Here is a 20364-nt window from a genome sequence, read left to right on the forward strand (position 1 = left end):
GTGTGGTCTGAGATGAGTTGGATAATAAATCTCACATTACACAGAACAGGGTTACTGTTGTGTCTGTAGTATTTAATTTTTTAACTCGCTCTGCAGGCTGCATGGAGGGCTTGGTCAAATGACGAAAGGCTATCTTTAAATTTTCCTGGCCCTCTCTTTTATAAACCACATTTTTGGCTGAATCTCACTGTGCAAAAACTCTTCCTTTGAACATTCAAGTCAGTGTCTGGGATTTCAGTCAAGCTTCAGGAAAAAAAATCATAAAAAAGAGTCTGCAGTGCATGAAGTTCATGTAATTAAGTTTCAACCTTCAAGTTATTGTATTTACCTCTATGTTTACTAGCGATCTGATTTTCTCCCCTGTGGGTCTCAAAGTCCAGATACAAAATGAGATTATATAATGTGCAAAGGTCACTGAAATTGATTCTCTACTCCCTGTGAAAAGTTGGTTTGAGTCAACCACGATGAAACTTTGGGCAGATTTTTTATTCACAATTCTGGAATGAGAATGGCCAGAAAGTGAAATACATGCGTTTTCAATTCTGCATTCATTCTGGAATGATTCTCCTCCCAGGGGCAGAATGAACAGAATGCTGCGAATGAAAAACCAAGATGGGGGATGGCATAGCCTGTGATTTGAGGGGTTGTCCTAAACCGGAGCCGGAAACGGAAAAAGAATGCCGGAAATCGGATAAGAAAGCCCGGAATCCCCGGAATGACCTTTTTTGTACGCCTTCAAGATAAATACGTGGAAATTGTTTTTTGGGAAATGAATTTGTTTCGAGTTGCTAATTAGCATTAGCGAACAAATTTCATGATAAAGTTCCCACGCTGACCGCGGTGAGGAAGTTCAAGTCATCTACCTAGAAAAAGTTCGGCGGATCCAGCGACGCGTGCACATTTTTGAAAAATAGTCGACTATACCACATTTTTTACTGTGAATTAACTTCTGTAGTTATGTTATCAAAAAGGGTGCTACGCTTAACCGTTGGGAAAAAGCCGTACAAATAAAAATTAAAGGTTTTTGTCAGCTGTGTTCAGCGAGCCATAAAATTTGCGTAATTCTCCCTCGCCCGAAGGCCTAAATCAACTTACGTAAAGATGGGTACCAGCATCCAGTCACCCGCACCGCAAAGACGAAATAAGAACCCGCAAAAGCAAAAAAAGGTAAATCCCAGTGCGTCTCAATTTTTACACTCAAATTGCTCCACACAAGCGAGCAACAGCTACCCAAGGGAGAGAGATGCTGCTCCCACACAGTAGAGATAGAAGTATTGCCGCCCTTGTTCGTCAAACAAAGCGCGCTGTCCCGCCGCACTTTTTCTATCGAGTAGATCGCCGAACACATGTTTCGTTTCCCCACTGCTATGCGAAGTCAGTCGGGGCATCAACTCGCCTGCCGAAACAAATTCCAATTTCCAAAAATTAACACATCCCGTATCGAAAAGGCGTACACAAAAAAGGTCATCCGGGTTTTAGGATCGGGCTTTCTTATCCGGTCCGGCATGTTTCCGGGTTTCCGGCATTCCGGGTTTTAGGACAACCCTGATTTGAGCAATGTTTCTCCTCTTCTTTGTGAATTATAACACTGCCAGAACATTTGGAAAGTCCATTAGTCTCATTAATTTTTTCCTCCTCTTTATTAAGTAGAAAAATTGCTGCTATAATAATTGGCTGCGATGACAGCCGCCGTCATTTGTTACACAATGTTTACTTGTGCCAGGACCATAATATCATCTTGACTACAGGGGCATTTTTTAATGCAGGCAATCTGAATTATTCCTAGCATTCTGTACCTACCATTCTTTCACCAGGATTGTGGGTAAAAGAGCACCCTTGGAGCTAGCCCTGCCCAAAAACCAGCCAAAAGGGGTCAAAGGGGTGGCAGAACCTTAAGTCATTTACCAGCTTTTTCTCTGCAGTTTTAATGCACCTCTGCTTAACTTCATTTTCATCAGTGCTAAATATCCCCCTGACATAATTCTATAAAGGTATTATTGTTGTTGTTGTTGTTAATGTAAATAATGTTGACACAAAATATCATTAACCAAATTTATCACATAATGAAGCCCTAATTCAATTTTAGTCCTGTCACTTCCCCCACCTACAAAATGTGGATGATTCATATGCCAGGCATCCCAGGGGGGGGGGGGGGGGGGTACTCCCTATAATGGCCTATACGGGGAGGCCCCGCCCGAAAGGGGTACCTTTTTCAGGCTTAAGGTATATAAAAGGGAAGGGATTTCACGAGTTTAAGTATATGAAAGGGTACGGAAATCTGTCATTTGGCTATTTAAAAGGGCCTTTAATTAAAATATTTCGAACAGACGCAATTTATGGCTGTATTATTTTCATTTATTAAGCGCTACATAAAAATGACAAGAAAACGTCCTATTTGAAGTCCACGCCATGTCTCTTAGGTATATGAAAGGGGTACCTTTTTCAGTTAAAGGTATACTAAAGGGGTACAATTTCTGTCAAAAATGGTATATAAAAGGGTAAGGGGTTAGAACTTGGGGCGGAGCCTCCCCGTATAAAACTTTTTTGAGTACCCCCCCCCCCCCCCGGGCAGGCATCGCAGTATTCGCCCACAACCCTGCATCTGAATCATCTAACACGATATGACAGCCAAATTGCTTAAATTTTATTCCTTAATTGTTAAAAAATGATGCCATTTTCCAATCAGCTGCAAAATGTATCACTTGGTCTTGATAAAGAAAATAAAGTATTGTTTTTCATCACCTTATTGGATTTAAGAGACTTAAGGAATTCCAAATGACAACAAGAGGATCATCTCCCTTGCAAATGATAATTTATTAAAAAGTGTATTGTTTTGGAGGTACACTTTCTTTCAAAATGTCTAGATTTCTCTCTCACTGAATTCCACAAGAGTATTTTATGCATATAAATGTAAATAATTTGTGCCAGAGTCCACATTAATGGGTAGCCTACTGTCATTGAAGTTTTATTTGTTCACCCAGAGAAATGTGCCAGTTTTGCCCAAAAAAAAATTATTGTCTTCAACATGGTCATAGTGCCCTTTAATCCCTTGTTTTTATGTTCAGTGAAAATCACAGAAAAAGAGGAAGAGGAAATGATGGCAAGGGCACCAGTTCAGTGAATCTGAACTAAGTGGTTGTCTGCTCAAATAACAATTTAGCTAAAAAAAAACATATATATATTTATAAGAGGTGTGCTAGGCATCATGCTAATAGACCCACACCTAACAAGAACTTCTACTTTACCAGTCTTTTACTCATATTTATGTTAATCAAACATATATTTGCATTCAAAATAAATTTCAAATAATGAAGAAAAGCCAACTTCAGAATGTTTTCAATGTTTTAGTACAGTATAATGACAATTATGACTCCTGGGGGTTTGATGACTGATAATGTAGAGAATAAGGTAGAGAATAGACACCTAAGGATTAACACAGAAGATTTGTATTTCACTCACAAAAAAACATGATAGAAATTTCCCAATCATCTGTTTCCACCCCATTGCCCATTGCCTCCCCTTTGGCAACTCAGTATTCCAAAAGCAAAGAAATAAACCTAAAAAATGGCCTAGTTTGCCAATGATGAGTCTTGTTGTAATGTATCTCAAATGGTAAGAACATCTGACAGGTGTGCGGAGGAAAGAAGAATAACTAAAAGTGGCTATAAGCCACTAAACTCGGAAAAGTTATTATGCAACAAGAATCGAAAACAACAAACTGACAAATAAAGGTTTGCTAATACAAATGATGTTATACTTTCCAAACTTCTGTTTACTTCACTTTTATTGTCATCAAATACTGATCGAGAGCAGACCGAAAGGCCAAGAGATAGAGTTCCTATCTGTTGCAAATTGATTTCTTTCTTTTTATTTTTCCTTTTTGTTATTTGAAGGTAACGAAAAATAATAATAATAATAATATCATTGGCTATAAGTCGAGCGATTTTTTTTTTCACCAAATCGTACTGAAATAAATTCATCTTTAGCTGAGTGTTTTGGGTTAGTTTTTTTTTTTCTAACTGGTTCTAAAAAACCAAAGGTTTACGGTCTCGGCTTATAGCTGAATAAATATCATAATATCATTTCAAGAAAACTGACATTAATACAATATTTCGGTTGGTGACTAAGCATGTTAATTTTATGTAATTTAACAAGAAATGTATGTATCAGAGAAAAGGTCTAATTCTCTAGAGGCCTTAAAACACTTGCACGCATTGCGTGCATATGTCTAACAGGAAAGGAGTGAAGGAGGGAGGGAGTGAAGGAGTGAAGGAGTGAATTCACTTCGCCCACTACAACTCTTTTCCGAGTTAAAAAGGAGATTTTTTTTCTTTGCCCCACTCTTGTGGCAACAAAAAATTACATAATTATTAAGTGGTGGTACGTTGGGGGGGGGGGGGGGGGGTTAAATGTTTGGAGTGATTTTCTAAATTTGTGCATGTCGATGTATGAAAAACTGCTAGGGAGAAGAAAACCTTGTGAGATGCAAAAAGCATCACTAAATACTGATACTTCTGATACTATACACATTAACAGAAAAGTGCAGAGTCGCCCTATAAAAACTTAAACTCTAACCTTATTCCTGAGAACTAACAATTTAGAATTTAGTTAAACATTAAGCCTAAAACTAATTTATTTTAGTCTGGCAGCATGCATTTTAAACTGCAGACTGTAGAGATTGTTGTTGTTGTTTTTTTTTTTAAAAAGTGCTGATTGAAGTGAGTAATAAGCTTTACAGTAATTTTATTTCTTAGGAATAAGTAAAGTTAGTTCTATCAAGTCTAGTTTAGGTATGCAGTCTGCATTTGGATCGCCTGATAGATATCTAAATTTTATCATCCAACATTTTTCTTCTTTGAACTGTGTTTGTTTCTCTTGGACTGTACCAAGGCGTAAGGAATATGAGGTACCAGGGTACATGTATACAGAAAACCTGTATAATAAACTGGTCTTCAAGAGAATACAAACACACCAAGGTATATCTGTACTCCTGCATATATCAGGGAGCTGGGTGGTGCAGTGGTAAGAGGGCTTGCCTCCCACCAGTGTGGCCCAGGTTTGATCATGGCCTGGTGCCATATATATGTGGGTTGCAGGCGCGTAGCTGAAGTTTTTGTAAGGGTGTTCGTATTGACAGGAATATTTATTAAGGGGGGTTATTTAATACGAGCGCCGAAGGCGCGAGCCTCTAGGGGGATCTGGGGGCATGTCCCCCCAGAATATTTTGAATCTAGAGGCCCGGAAATGCTATTTTCAGCATTGTGTACGTCAATATTTCAAACTCGATGGAGTGTAAAATAACAGGTATTTTTAGTCATAACAACAATATTTCCGGCGTTTTGTTAACTTGATACATTCATACATACATACCGGCTTAGTACACTAAACGTTTTACAAAAGCTTGATGTGTGCTGCAAAGGTTAAGCCCCCACCCCGGCTCCACCTTCAATGTACTAAAAGCGGCGTCAAATCGTCAATATGCACTAAATACACCATAGTTAGTACTAACTATGAATGCACGTATCACCTGGGTCCCCCGAAATTGTAATCCCCGCATTTTGTTTATTGATACTCCATTTATCAAATCCCAGACGCCTGTTAAGGAAATACTTTTTCAGCAATGAGATTATTTTGACTACATATAATACTAGGGCACTAAGATCCATTCTCCTAACAATTTAATACTTTCCCGATACTTTTAGCGTTTTCGTGCAGGGTAATTTAAAAGCTGCAACTCTCAAAGTTTGTTTTCCATTCCCCCACTATTTGCTAAAAGCTGAAAATCAACAGTTTGTGTTTTCGGTCCTCCATTATTGACCTCCAAAGGGGGTTCGTTCGAACCCCTCGAACCCCCCCTCCTACGCGCCTGGGTTGACTGTTGGTTTCCACCATTGCACCAAGGGGGTTTCTCTGGGTTCTCCAGTACCCCCTTCACAAAAACCAAATTCTAATTCGATCTTCGATGCACATACACATCCTAATGAGCTCCTAAGAGCTCTTCTGTGTTACACGAGTAAATAAATTACATTCAAAATTTACAAGTTACCTATTAGCCAGTTAAAGTGCAAGTGAGAAAAAAACTAAACTAGAACTGAGTTGAAATTTACATACATGCGGTCTCATAGGACGGCGACAACAGTAAATGGTTCTGTGTAATATGAGATTTGATATCCAACGGATCTCAGACCACACAAACACAACAAATAAGAAAGGGATGTGCTTTATTTTCCATGAAAACTAAACAACTAACTGAACTACAGTTGAATCCTGATAACTCAAACCCTCAATAACTCGAACCTCCCACTTACTCGAACCTTTTCCGATTCCCCTCCAGGTTGTTTTCTTACTAAATTTATCCTCGATAACTCAAACTCCTGATATCTCGAACCTTTTTCGATTCCCTTGAAGGTTCGAGTTATCGGGATTCAACTATATATTTTTATATCATGGCATATTGGTTCTTGTTTACTGTTTGCAGTTGGATAATAATCCACATTATTATTCAACAAATGCGTGCGCTGCCCAAATATGGTCAAAATGTGATTTTTATCTGTCATCGGTACATGACATATATCCTGCGATATACATAGGTTGTCAAGATTCATCCAAAGGTGAAAAATGTATTTTGTTGACAACTTGTTAAATAATAAAACAATTATCCTGCTCAATCTTGCATAATATCAACTGATTTCAGACAATATTCTGCGCAATTTCGCAGAATAATTGTTGAGTACTCTACTGATTGCAGTTGAATAAAAATATATGGTTCACACTAATAATATTGTACTCCACTGAGTAGAGCAGGATATATTATATGAAGTTCCTTCTACCAATCAGCTCAGGGTAATTATAATGGGGGAAATTAATGAGAAAATCAAGGAAAGTGTAGTTCTAGGGGATTTGCCGTTAAAGAAAATATAAATCAGGAGACTTGGCCTTACCCCTGGAGAAGATCAGGATTGCTTCTTGCTTTTTAAATACCCTTCAAGGGGAGGCCGATGATACAAAATACTGAGATGTAGGGATTGTAGATTACAGTATAAATAGTGGATGAATTTATGATCACGGCACAAAAATGCGGCTGATATCCCCCAAACCCTAATGAACATGAAGTGTTTCTTTCTAGAAACAACGAAATTCAGCAAGAAAGACAGAAAAATAAAACACGAACGGTACCTTCAGCATGGGATTTAGCTTCCCTCTTCGACTGAACACACGTGGACGAATAACAACAACAGTCTAGTGACAGCGACTTCTAAAACTTTACGGCGAGGGTTAACGACTTCTACCACTAAACACGGCAAACTATGACTACCAGTATTTCATCCATGATGTTGTAGAGATAATAGGCTATAGAACATGATGTTATCGATGCATCAGGAACTACTAGAGGCAAAAGTTGGAACGCCACTCGTTTTCAAGGTGTGAAATATCCGCCATTATATGGCACTTCGCTCTCTGTTTTATCCCTACAAAATGATACTAAACGTTTCTCTCTTGCAAAAATCTTTGCTCAGGAAGTCGAAACAATGTCTCTGCAACTTGCTGATATACTCATAATAAAATACCATGAAAGTGTTGGTTCACAAATACGAAGAAATCACACTCGACCGAAACTTCACTTTTAAACTTTGCAGAAACGAGCTCCGCGCCGATTTTTGACCGGAAGTGACGTAATATTTTTTTGGATGATTCAGATACGAAAATTTGACGAGTTTTCTGCCCCGCCCCTGGACTAGGTATATTATTTACTTAATTTATAATAACAAACCAACTGAATTTTATATCTAGGTAAATTGTTCAGTGTGGGAACGAACAACGGGACGCCTGAGACACGGAATACATCTAGTATACCATTCATATACATTCAAATAAGAGTCCTCTTTTTTCGTAATATGTTCCTCTCGTTCTCTTTGATTTTGAAACTTGACAGATTGTAAACTCTAACATAACTGCTATAAAAAATACAACTGGATAGCGGTTAAGTGATTGAATCACGTGACCGGTTTCTATTAAAGCATATTTTCTATAACAGACAAACAAACAAACAAACAAAAAATAACTTTGCACAGGAAAGACTGTTCCTTAGAATCGAGCTCGTTAAATTTTATTTATGACACACATTTATGACAGATTTCTACTTACTCAGAGTTGTGTTGGCCTGCGCTGTTTCATTCTTGTCATTATAAAACAGACACGTGTAGGTCCCAGTGTCACTCGGCAGGAAGCGACTAATGATAAATTCACTATTTAGTGACCCTTTCCCGTCATGCATTGCCATTGATATAACACTTTGCCCATCTTTGAACCATTTGACTTTAGGTAGCGGCGAGCCACGGGCAGAACAATTTAACTTCACAGAATCACCAAGATTTGGCACTTGAATTTCACTGGGAGGGCTTGATACTATGTAAGGGTTCACTTTAAAGAAACAAATAACATTACGACTATTAATACCATCAATTTCTTCGCATTAATTGTTAGTTTCGATGTTATGCTTACCTGCATCTTTCACAATGACCCATGCTACTGATAACACACTCCCTTGTTGATTGGCTCCTTGGCATACGTAAGCACCATCATCGTCCTCTTTTGTGTTTTCAATAGTAAGTTTGTTGCCATCAATGACGTGTCTGCTTGTTAACATTTGATTGTGTGTTCTTGTCCATTTGATTACAGGAGTGGGATAACCAAATATGTCACACTTAAGTACTGTGTTCCACGACTTGTAAGCAGTTATCGATTTCTTTGGTTCTGACAGAAATTTTGCTGGCACTGCAAATATACCAGACAAGACAAATCAAAACAAGAAAAAATATTGGTATTACTAGCATAATGGCATTAAAATCAAGGTCATATTTTTATGTAATTAATACAAACATATCCTGCACCGTACTTTGAACTTACAAAAAAAAAAACCGCAAACGATCGGTCTAAATAAAGGAAGCCACATTCAAGCAGAAAACAGCTGCGTATTGCCTTTAAACCAGTTAGCATCTTGTTTATTGGAAAATTAACGGTAGAACGGCGACGATCCGTCGTACTCCGAACCGTGGCGTTTAGACGACTTTAGCCCTCAGATGCACACGCGGTGGGATTGGGGGTTGGGGTAGACGATTTGCTTCAATTTGATTTATTTTCTGACTATCTCGAGAAGACAGACACCAACCGGCAAACCCAACTAAATGGACCACAAGAGAAGTAAGATTTAGTTTAAACGTCGAAAGGCTTTACACGTTTTTTTCATGTAGCATACCTTTCACAGTTACATTGACTGACGATTGAACTCTGCCCAACAGATTCTCCGCTGTACAGGTGTAGATACCGCGGTCTTCATACTGAATTTCCTTAATTTCTAAATGTTTCTTCTTGAACTGTCTTCTTTCTTTTTGCATCACGTCACCATCTTTGTACCACGTGATCACCGGTGGCGGGAAGCCAGCTGCTTTACAAGGAAATGTGACGTTTTGTTTCTCTTTAACTGTCACGGAAGAAGAAGGCTTTGCAACGAAATGAGGTGATTCTGAAACAAAAAGGTCACACTGGCGTTAAAAATTTTCCCATTAACTAGTCATGAAAGGAATCTCTTCTAAGTCATGTATTCTAAATAATTTGCAAAAAGATAGGAACCAGCTGCCAAGAACTGAAATAAACATTCGATATCCTTTTATCAGGAAGTGGCTCCTTGTGTCGCATATCATTCGCCAATTAAATATTCCACTTTGGTTCCTTGCTCTTAGACGTAAGAGCTAACTGCAGAAACACCAAAAATATAAGAGATCAGGTAGTCTTTTTTCACACAGGCATCCCCGCCACTTTCAGATGGCAGTCACTGCCTGGAATTTTTCAGTCCTTCTTTTTTGATTTAATCTGCGTCAATGGAGCGTCAAAGATAGATCGAAATAAAGACTGTAACCAACGTGATTTGCACATCCTGACAATCAAAGTCGTCAGCTAACACGAAAGTATTTGATAGGTACATTAAATTACTTCCAGGTTAGCACAGACGCACACCACAGAAAAAAGATCTCACCCAACTGTCGTCCATTACTAGGGCTTGTTTCGTGCTGTGCTGATTTACCAGGCGGACCTACAGCCCCAGGGGGTCCTTGTGATCCTCTGCCGCCTCGCTTTCCTTGCGGGCCAGGAGCACCCCTTGTTCCCTTTCTTCCTTTTTTGCCAGGAGGGCCCTGGGGACCAGTAGGCCCAGGTGTACCGGGTGGGCCTGGGGGACCTCGAGGTCCTACGCGACCTGGAGAAATTGATACAAAATTCAGTATGTTGTTGTGAAAGTAAATTTAATGAGGTTTTGTCATTGTGAGGTCTGTGCGCGTTTTTTGTGTTTATTTTGTGACACATCCACAATAGAAGTCATCGATAGCTCTTATAAATGTTCTAAGATTCCAAGTGCAAACGGTGGTGTAATTGTTCTTAATTCCTTTTTCAGGCCAACGAACACACCAATCATTTTCGGAAACCAGACATAAAAAGAAGCAAATACTGCCATAACATTCCAGTTTTTGTAACCTACTTTAAATAGGGCCCTTTTTAAAAAGAGTCAGTTTTAAGAGTTGCCATGGCGTTTATTTCCTTATACAGAACGCTTAACTGTTACAGTGCCTATCTCCAGCTACTGTTCAGTAGATGTAAAAAGCAATGCTAGCGAGAAACTTGGCAGGTGGGTGAGAAGGTGGTGGAAAAAAAAAACCCGTCCCGAGATGCAATACTGTTGGTATTTCCATGTGTCGGAAACCGAGATCAACTGTGTGTGGGGTCAATAAGCTCCTATATGAAGGAGTATTTAGTTACAGGTAAATCTTACCTTCCACGCAAACTACTTTTTCCTGACTTCTTTGCATTGTCACGTTCTGTCGATTGTAACAAAAATATTGTGGTGAAGTTGGTGTTAAGGTGGCCCGCGGGTATTTCCGAAAGCGGAGGTGCTATTTTTTAAATTGATTTTTGGGCATGGAAACTTTAACCGATTTCTATGACTTTTGGTAGTCGAAATACCAAATGTTTAAGTTTTATAAAGCTTGTTAAAATTTGGAACAAACAAAAACAATAAACACGAAATATTAACAGTTTTAAATTAACCCAAATAATCAAAGAATTCATGTAAGCAAGTTTTAACGAAATTGGCTGGGTAGAAATTGCTGCACAGTTGACTGTTAGATTTTAGCTTAAATATAATTATTATGCTTGTGTATTTTTCAGCCAGTTATTACAACAACGCTTGTGTAATGTTAAGATTGCATTGACTATTTGAAAGCTTAATACCAGCTAAAACAATGCTGAAAATTCTGAAAAGGTCGGAAACTCCTAGCAAAAGTTATAAGCAAATAAAACAGAAGATGTTTACGTTGCGTAAAATGTATTTTTCCTCGCGAAGCGAGAGCCGAAGGCCGAGCGTAGCGCGGTGTATAATTTTGTCCCTCAAAGTGCTCAGGCGGGATGAAATCTCGTGTGGAGTTTACGGTCATATATATTTCTAATTCTATTTATATTTGTGTGGCGGAAATGACGTCACACGGCCGCCGCGCGATGGTGGCCTAATGGTAAGGCGTCGAACTTAAAATCAGATCTTCGGGACTGAGGTCGGGGGTTCGAGTCCGGCTAGTGTTTTTTTTTTTTTTTAATTTTTTTTTTTTATTATTATTATTTTTTTGTGGGTTCGAATCCTGAGCCTTTCATTTTTATCGTTTTTCTTTTCGGATTAAAATAACACTGATGTCCACATAATACTCCCTCGACTCCTATTCAGGCTATAAACTGCTGGTGTTGAAAACTGTTCATTGTTGTATGAAAATTTGCCATTTCGTTCTGAACCCATTGATGCTGATGTAAAGGCTGATCGGGATTTCTCCATCCATTGGAAAGATAATCATCTCTGTTTAGTTCCTGTTGCTGTTGCTGTAATTGTTGTTGTTGTCTACGCGTGGCACTAACATGTGCACTATTTTCTCGAGCAGACTGTAATCGAATATTTCTCTCCTCCTCCGATTCTAATTGTAAGCGCGTTGCATCACTTTTCCTTCTTAATTGTAATCTATCCTGTAGCTGTTCAGTTGATTCTACTGTATAATTTTGTCTCAGTAATGGTATAATCTCTGTATTCTTGTGTCTTCAGCTTCTGTTTGTATTCTATCCGCGGCATTTTGTCGAAGTCTCTGTAATTGTGCAGTTCGTTGTTGTTCAATTTCTGTTTGTATTCTGTCCGCGGCATTTTGTCGAAGTCTCTGTAATCGTGCAGTTCGTTGTTGTTCAATTTCTGTTTGTATTCTGTCCGCGGTATTTTGTCGAAGTCTCTGTAATCGTGCAGTTCGTTGTTGTTCACTTGCTGTTTGTTTTCTGTCTGCTGTATTTTGTCGAAGTCTCTGTAATCGTGCAGTTCGTTGTTCACTTTCTGTTTGTATTCTGTCTGCTGTATTTTGTCCGTTACTAGGCAACAATAACCCAGAGCTTCGCGAGGCCCTGCGAGTCACGTATTTCTAGTTTAACCCTATTCAGACCGGACTTTTTTGGACCTTCTCAGACCGGGGGGGGGGGCTGGCTTCGGAAGCCCCCCCTATGTAACTTCCAGAATATTTAAGCAATCACCATGAAACTTATAGGATGTATTGTACGTCCGAAACTCTTTCTTTAAGTATACGTCACGTGGGATGGTGACGTCACATCACGTGACAATTACATCATGATGTCAAAACAGCCGCCATCTTGGATCCGCCATCTTGGATTTCAAAATCTTTCCAAAATGCCAGAAAACGACCCAAAATCGTTGCAAAGTACTCAAAATGAATAAAAATGTGCTTTAAATCCGTAAAAATGTAAAAATAATTTTGGAAAACATGCCTGTCAAAATGCCGTTGCCATGGTGATGTCAAGTTCCTGACACATCATCCAATCCTACCAATTTGTTGCCAGATAAATTTTAGGAAAACTCAGAAAGTTTGGCAGCGTTTGGTTAAATCTTAAAAAAGTTATTAAAGTTCAAAGTCAGCGCGGGCCTCAAAAGCCCCCCCCCCCGGTCTGAATAGGGTTAAAATATTCATTGTTTTTTTTTTTTTTACTACAAAAGATCTACCCATTTTTTTTTCTTTTATTTTCAAGTATGACAAAATCCAGCATGTACACAAACGGCCTTATCAGTTTCGTGTGTGTAGTCATGATGCAACTCGCCTTATGTTTTAGCTGATATTAAGCTTTCACATAATCAATGCAATTACACAAGCGTTGTTGTAACAACTGGCAAAAATACACAAGCATAATATTTTTAAGCTTAAATCTAACAGTCAACTGTGCAGCAATTTCTACCCAGCCGATTTCGTTGAAACTTGCTCATATGAATTCCTGAATAATTTGAACTTATTTACAGCAATACGAAAACAATCTATCTTCGCGTTTAGAAATTATCCGCGTTTTGTTAAAAAAATAGATTAATTTAAAGTGCTAAAAATTTTTTGTTTTGTTTGATTTTGTTTGTTCCAAATTTTAAAGCTGTATAAAATTTAAACATTTGTTATTTCGACTACTAAAAATCAGAGAAATCGGTTAAGGTTACCATGCCCAAAAATCGATTTAGACTGAACTAGCACCTCCGCTCCCGGAAATACCCGCGTGCCACCTTTAGGTATCACTCTTGCAGAAGGCTTTTTGTGTATCTAGGTGTCGGGAGTAAATAGGTGCTGGCATCCAAGTAGTAGTAAGTCGTTGAAATTAAGTCTTGTCCTCAAATCAGAAAAACAAAAAACAAAAACGATAAAAAATCATAAAAAATAAAACCAGGGCAAAAGATTCAATGAACAACAGCTAGTAAAAGTAAGCCTCCATGATAAAGTACTGCTGCACTACTGCTGATTCACTCCAAGAGATTATGTTGATTGATCAAGTCTCTTGTGTCATTCAAGGTGACAAGGTAATCATTAAGGAAGTACAACATATGTTATAAGCACAACAGGATGGAGGTTTCATATTACCATATAAAAAGCTTCAACCTGATTGGACATGCTGACTAGTTCCGTTGCAATTTAAGTAGATTAGGATATATCGAAACTTAACCCTATTCAGACCGGGGGGGAGGGGGGGGGGCTTTTGAGGCCCGCGCTGACTTTGAACTTTAATAACTTTTTTAAGATTTAACCAAACGCTGCCAAACTTTCTGAGTTTTCCTAAAATTTATCTGGCAACAAATTGGTAGGGTTAGATGATGTGTCAGGAACTTGACATCACCATGGCAACGGCATTTTGACAGGCATGTTTTCCCAAATTTGTAATTTTGCGTGTTTCTGTTAATAAAAATCAACTTAAATGGCATTATTTTTACATTTTTACGGGTTTATAGCACATTTTTATTCATTTTGAGTACTTTGCAATGATTTTGGGTGGTTTCCTGGCATCTTTGAAAAATTTTGAAATCCAAGATGGCGGCTGTTTTGACATCATGATGTAATTGTCACGTGATGTGACGTCACCATCCCACGTGACGTATACCAAGAGAAAGAGTTTCGGACGTACAATACATCCTATAAGTTTCATGGTGATTGCTTAAATATTTTGGAAGTTACATAGGGGGGCTTCCGAAGCCCCCCTATGTAACTTCCAAAATATTTAAGAAGGTCCAAAAAAGCCCGGTCTGAATAGGGTTAAAAAAAACATATTTGTCAAACCAGTTATTTGCAGTAAGAGAGGTTATGAGGATAACGACATGGAACATTTAACAATTATCCTGCGAAATCGCCTGATACTTAGCCGACGATGTCGTAGGCCGAGTTGGCTTAAATCAGACGATATTCCTCAAGATCTGCCTCGTACCCAGACGCCTCAAGTTGAGCAGGATTATTCAACAAAATATTAATTGTCAAGGAAACACATTTGGCAGATAAAAAAACTGTAATTATGCAGCGCTTTACGTAGTCTCCCTCGCAGCCGTTTGTAGTGTCGTCACGCAACATTCCTTCCCACAATTACAAACGGCTGCTCACATTCGAACAACATTCCTTTCTCTTTGTTTCTTATGTGGCCAATCACAGCACAGGAGGTTGTAATCAAGATGTGTTTCCCGCGAACTGGGTAGTTACAAAGAAGAACATTTCGATGCATTTAGAAAACATTGGCATTTTTTTCGACGGAACCAGAAAGTGTTGCAATTCATTTCTAAATGTTTTTTCAAAACATTGTCAACGCGTTTTGAAACATTCGAAAAAAATTGACAATGCATTCGATATTCAACGAAATCACCGAGCATTCCCGGGAGCATTTAGAATCATTCACGGAACTGTTGTGTCAGCTTTTAAAATTCTCTACAGCGTATTTTTCTCTACAGCGAATTCACTTGCATAATTACAAAGACATTGTTATTTCGGTTTAAATTTGGAGCAGAAACTAATCAAATACACAGAGTAACTCCTGTAATTTTGCGGCGTTGACATGCTGCATGTCTGTGTTTCAAATGATCCCGTATTTCGCACGCACGCAACAAGTTCTGATTATAATTAATAGTGAAATTAGTTTTATTCCGCAGCCACAACTCTCTATAACTGGTGCTGATTAAGTTATGAAAAAGGGCTTCGCTTTGCAGACCGTTGCAATAAAACAGCATACAAATGAAACACGCAAACAATTATCTTTTAGCTTATTTAGCAACGGGTCAACATGCGGCGCTACGGATAAATGATTCTTCTGAAAAGAACTGTACACCGGTAACGTTCAGCTTTATCCCGTTTACAAACGCAGAAGAATTAAAAGCGAAGACTATGCGTCTCATAAAAAGTTTTAAATGCCTTTGCCGCGTAAAAAGAAAACTTATCGCCAGTTCATTATAACAAGTCATGCACGGCGAAGTATGCGTTGGGGAGCGACAAATATAATTATTATTTTCGTAGTCTTGTCTCTTCTTCCCGAAAGATTGCGGTTATGGACGTCTTTATTGAAACAGAGCGAAATGTTTTCCAGTATTTTAAGTTTTGCGGAACATTCTGCAGACACTGATTCAGATCAGTTAAACGTTTGAACTGAAGCAGCCAATGTGTATATTTTATTCATTCCTAAAAGTTTTCACAGCAGATTGAATAACATTGCGAATTCACAACAAAAACAGTAATTACAAAATGTAGTCGAGGAAAAGAGGGATGTTTTTGTCAACCTACCTACGGGTTTCGGTTAAAGTGGTATTGATCGGAAATTGTAAACTGATTTCGAAGCTTTCCCACGGCATGGAGGATTCCTGATCCTTTAAGATTCCCATCAATTCAGTTTTAAGCTCTTGAAGATGATCAGAGGCCAATTAAAATGTTATAAGGTCTTATAAGCCGTCCGATAGCCGACTTTGCAAACTGACAACTCGCTTGTCGCTGAATAGCAGATTACATAACCGTCATTCACGTCCAGACATGAAATCAGAATAATCGCCAGAAAATCGAAATGGTTCTCAACGCATTTGCATTTAAGCTCGAAGTTTGAAATGTATTGCTTACAACAAAGCCTCTTCGACATTTTGAACTGAGAACTCCAAGATAAAACACGCAGCGCGATTGGTTGATTACTTTGGCTGGCACGGTTCCCGAGATATATGAACTGAATGGTGATTGGTTGAAATGCGGAAAGAAATTTTGTTCGAATGTGAGCAGCCGTTTGTGGGGAGGAATTTTTGTTGCGTGACGACACTTAAAACGGCTGCGAGGGAGACTACGCTATACGAGACTTCAGACGAATCTTCGCAACCTACGCATATAGCAGGATATCTGTTATGTACGGATGACAGATAATGTTAACGTTTTGACTATATATGGGCAGCGCGCACATTTTAAACAATTATTGGATGAGGTTTTTGTGATATCCGGAATAATCAAGGTCAAGGAAAGGTACGTCAAGGTAAGTGTCAAGGTAAGTGTTATGTATGTTTGATTTGAAATAAATCGCAAAAATGTTTCAAATTGTACTTTTTGCTTAGCGATAATAGAATGGACTGAGACACAAAAACTACGCAGACGAGGTTATCTCCAATACATGTAATGTCAAAATGTGTATTAAAATTAACTTTCAGCGCTGTGGAAGTTTTGTTGAGTTTCCTCAACGCGATTTCTAAATTTTTTTTTATTTTTTTGCGACCACCCTAATTATAATTTTTTGTAATTCGCCTCATCACCAAAACTCGGAATTTTCTGAGTTAAAAAGCAACCTAAAGCAATATTAAGAAAGCAGGGGAACTTACTTAGTAATGGTATTAAAAGCAAACCCTTTCAAACTTTATAGAGCAGACTCAGTATTTGGAACACGGATTTCCGAAGTACTCACACATATAAATGAGCAACTTACATTTCGATTTCCATTCCAGTTTAAACAGACGCTGCTGCATTTGCGGCACATGGATTGACTATCGGCAGCTCTTTTGACGACAGCTTCCTTCCTTTGCGATCCACTTTGAAGCGAATCTGTAGCTGTTGGTGTCACAATCTCGCGATTGGCAAACTGATATGGATAACTGTTTACAACCAGCAAATCCCGTTCAACTGCTGTTAGACGCGAATCAAACCGATGTAGTGAATAGCAGGTGAAACCAAGAGAAGCCAGTGTCAAAATTAAATTGAATGAAAGGCCAAAGAGAAGAACATTGGAGCTCTTTTTGCTTTTGCTCTCCATGTTCGTCGGTCTGTCTGAACATTGCACAACTGGTGAACACATGCCTTAACATATCTTTATATATTTTACGGGTTTTAGATTTCAGATCATCGGGAATGTTGACCTCTCTATTTTTGTTACCATTAATTTGTTTTTGCATTCTGCAGATCTTGAAAGAACATGTCAAATATCGGTTACAGATTCCTTTTGGTATTTCTGTTTTATTTTTGTACTAAAAAAGCCCGGATCGGATTCTGTTAAATATAACAGTGGTGACTAGCTACATCATTTAATGAAGCTTTTTAGTTCGTCGCAAATTTACCTATCCTTCTTGCGCTAAGTGAACAACGGTTTTTTCCTTTAGCTTAAGTTTTTTCACGACAGAAGGTAAGAGGATCGCTTTTTAGAAGCATTTACGTGGTCCACAGTTCTGACAGTTGGATACTTATTTATATTTATTTCACATTATGATGACCGGATTTTAACGACATGACTTTGCTCAACCCCGTCACTGATATTATACACTCTAGTGATTTGTGCTGGGGCTAAAGAAAGAACAAATGCGATTGCTACTATTAACGGGTCAGGGTAAATGAGTCGCTTCGCAAAGAGAGGAAAAGCCAACTAAGGACGTTTTTTTGCGATAAGAACGTCCTATTGTCGAGCTGAAGCCGAACTAAGACTGAAAAACTTTTTTTAATGATTCGAGCCTGAAAACGTCCTTAGAATGTTATTTAGTTCTTTCACGTTTTGATGCTTTTTTTTTTCATTTAACCAAAAAAATGTAAATAATGCGATAGAAGTCATATTGTTTCGATGTTATCGGGTTATTTTTGTGAGAGGCATTTGACACTGAAAAACATTTCTCTGATCCGGCTGATTTATTCAAGGCTGGAAGCGTACTGCGTGCTTAATAACCCCGGGGGGGGGGGGGGGACTCCCATATTAGAGTGACGGGGATGCTCGTCGTCTCGCTTAGGGGTATGAATTTCGGACTTTGGGTCTCGCTTAGGGTGTTCTGGGGAAAATGCAAGAAAATGACAATATTTTCAGTCGTCAGGGTCTCCTTTAGGGTTGCACACGAAGAAATATACAAATATAAGTTCTTTTTCTCAGAACTTTTGGCATCTTTTAGTGGTCTAAAATAGCTTGAGCCACGCCCAGATTGGTCTCTTTTAGGGGTTCTTTTCAAAATTTCCAACGAGCATCCCCGTCCCTTTAATATGGGAGTCCCCCCCCCCCGGGTTAATAACCTTCGTTATTAAAACTATCTTGTTACATTGCAAACATGCTCAGCTCTCGAACAATCGAATTAGCCTTAGAAGGCGGATAACCAACACAGTCGGGAATAAGTAAGCTGCGATAGAACATAGAACTGGAAGACGTCAGAGACATGATATTAAATATCACTTTCGTGCTTTGTTCGTACTTTCCAGATCCGAAGGATATCTTTTATATTCCTAACTTTCATCGCAAGTCATAATACTGTCAATAGGTTGGCTCAAATCCACTTTAAGCTTCGAAGTGAAAATGTCATAAGTGTGAAAGCTTGAACGGGGGCTTTCGAATGAAAAGGATTCTATTGTTCTTGTATAAGCCTTATTCATAGACATGTAGTGGGGACAAACAAGTTTTTTTCCGAGGCTGATAAAAAGTACGTTTGTGCTATGTAAGTTCTCCTATACATCGTATAGAGACTATACTAGTAGTAATCAGAGATTAGGGGAGTGCGTTCGACCTATAGGTAAAAGAGACCCAAGGTAGGCAGGCATTGGCAAAGAACGATACGGTCTGCCTACTAGAAGTATGCCTTACTGACCAAAGTTAGTTAATATGCATATACACTGTACCTGACCTTATTAAACGTAAAGTATTGGGATCAAAATATACTGCAGCTTTTAAGAAAATGTTTTATTTTAGTTATTCCATGCTATCTAACAAAGTAAGTGCATATATGTCCAGATGAAAAGTTACTGCTGCATTAAAAATTAAAATACAGGAGTCTTAAAGAAATATTTTGGAGCAACATCAGTCAGATAAGGAACTTGAATGGGGTAAAATATTTAAGAAACATGTAAAGATATTCTTAAACTACTCCATTACTCAGTATCAAAGTCCTAGCTATAAACTTGCGAGACTGCTGTACAACATATAAAAGCATCAAATAAAGAACGGAATGATGTATACAGTCGTATTTCGGCAAAAATATGGTCTCTTGATGTAGAGAATATGTTCTTGATGTAGAGAAAGATAAAAAAGGGGGTCTGCCCAAAACACATCACAACGCGCAAAAAAACATTCATGAGATATGCGATAACTTCGATCTTGTTGATGCCTGTAGAATATTGAACCCCGAAGAAAGAAGGCATACTTGGCGACAAACACAGCCTTCTGTCCACTGTAGATTAGATTTCTTCTTAACAAGTCAAAGTTTTCTGTGCAGCATTATCTCCGCAAACATTCTACCGGGCTTTAAGACAGACCACTCAATGATCACATTAAATATATCTCTTCACTCAAATCCAAGAGGGCCTGGTTTTTGGAAACTCAACACATCACTTCTGGCCGATAAGGACTACATTGATTTGATAAGGTTAACTATCCGTGAAACACAGAATGAATACGAAAACAATGAGTCCATAAACCCTGCGCTTTTTTGGGATATGATTAAACTTAAAACTCGGGAAAAATCTCTTAGCTTCGCTGCTGCAAAAAGCGTAAAACTTTGAATAAACAGCATGAGCTAGA

General features: G+C 38.5%; 1 protein-coding gene across 1 annotated transcript in view; it reads right to left on the reverse strand.

Annotated features, from left to right (window-relative positions):
• The window catches only part of LOC144665657 (CUB and sushi domain-containing protein 3-like), a 546049-nt gene extending 528375 nt beyond the window's left edge, over positions 1 to 17674 (reverse strand). The window contains exons 1-4 of the mRNA XM_078526929.1: positions 17314 to 17674; positions 10823 to 10868; positions 10034 to 10252; positions 9257 to 9523 (exon numbers count right to left, since the gene is read on the reverse strand). Of these exons, the coding sequence (XP_078383055.1) occupies positions 9257 to 9523; positions 10034 to 10252; positions 10823 to 10868; positions 17314 to 17637 (856 nt within the window). The 5' untranslated portion in view covers positions 17638 to 17674. The remainder of the gene's footprint in view (positions 1 to 9256; positions 9524 to 10033; positions 10253 to 10822; positions 10869 to 17313) is intronic.
• Between the last annotated feature and the right edge of the window lie 2690 nt (positions 17675 to 20364).

This window comes from Oculina patagonica, chromosome 9 (genome assembly GCF_052425735.1).
Source record: "Oculina patagonica isolate OP01 chromosome 9, crgOcupat, whole genome shotgun sequence".
Classification (NCBI taxonomy): domain Eukaryota; kingdom Metazoa; phylum Cnidaria; class Anthozoa; order Scleractinia; family Oculinidae; genus Oculina; species Oculina patagonica.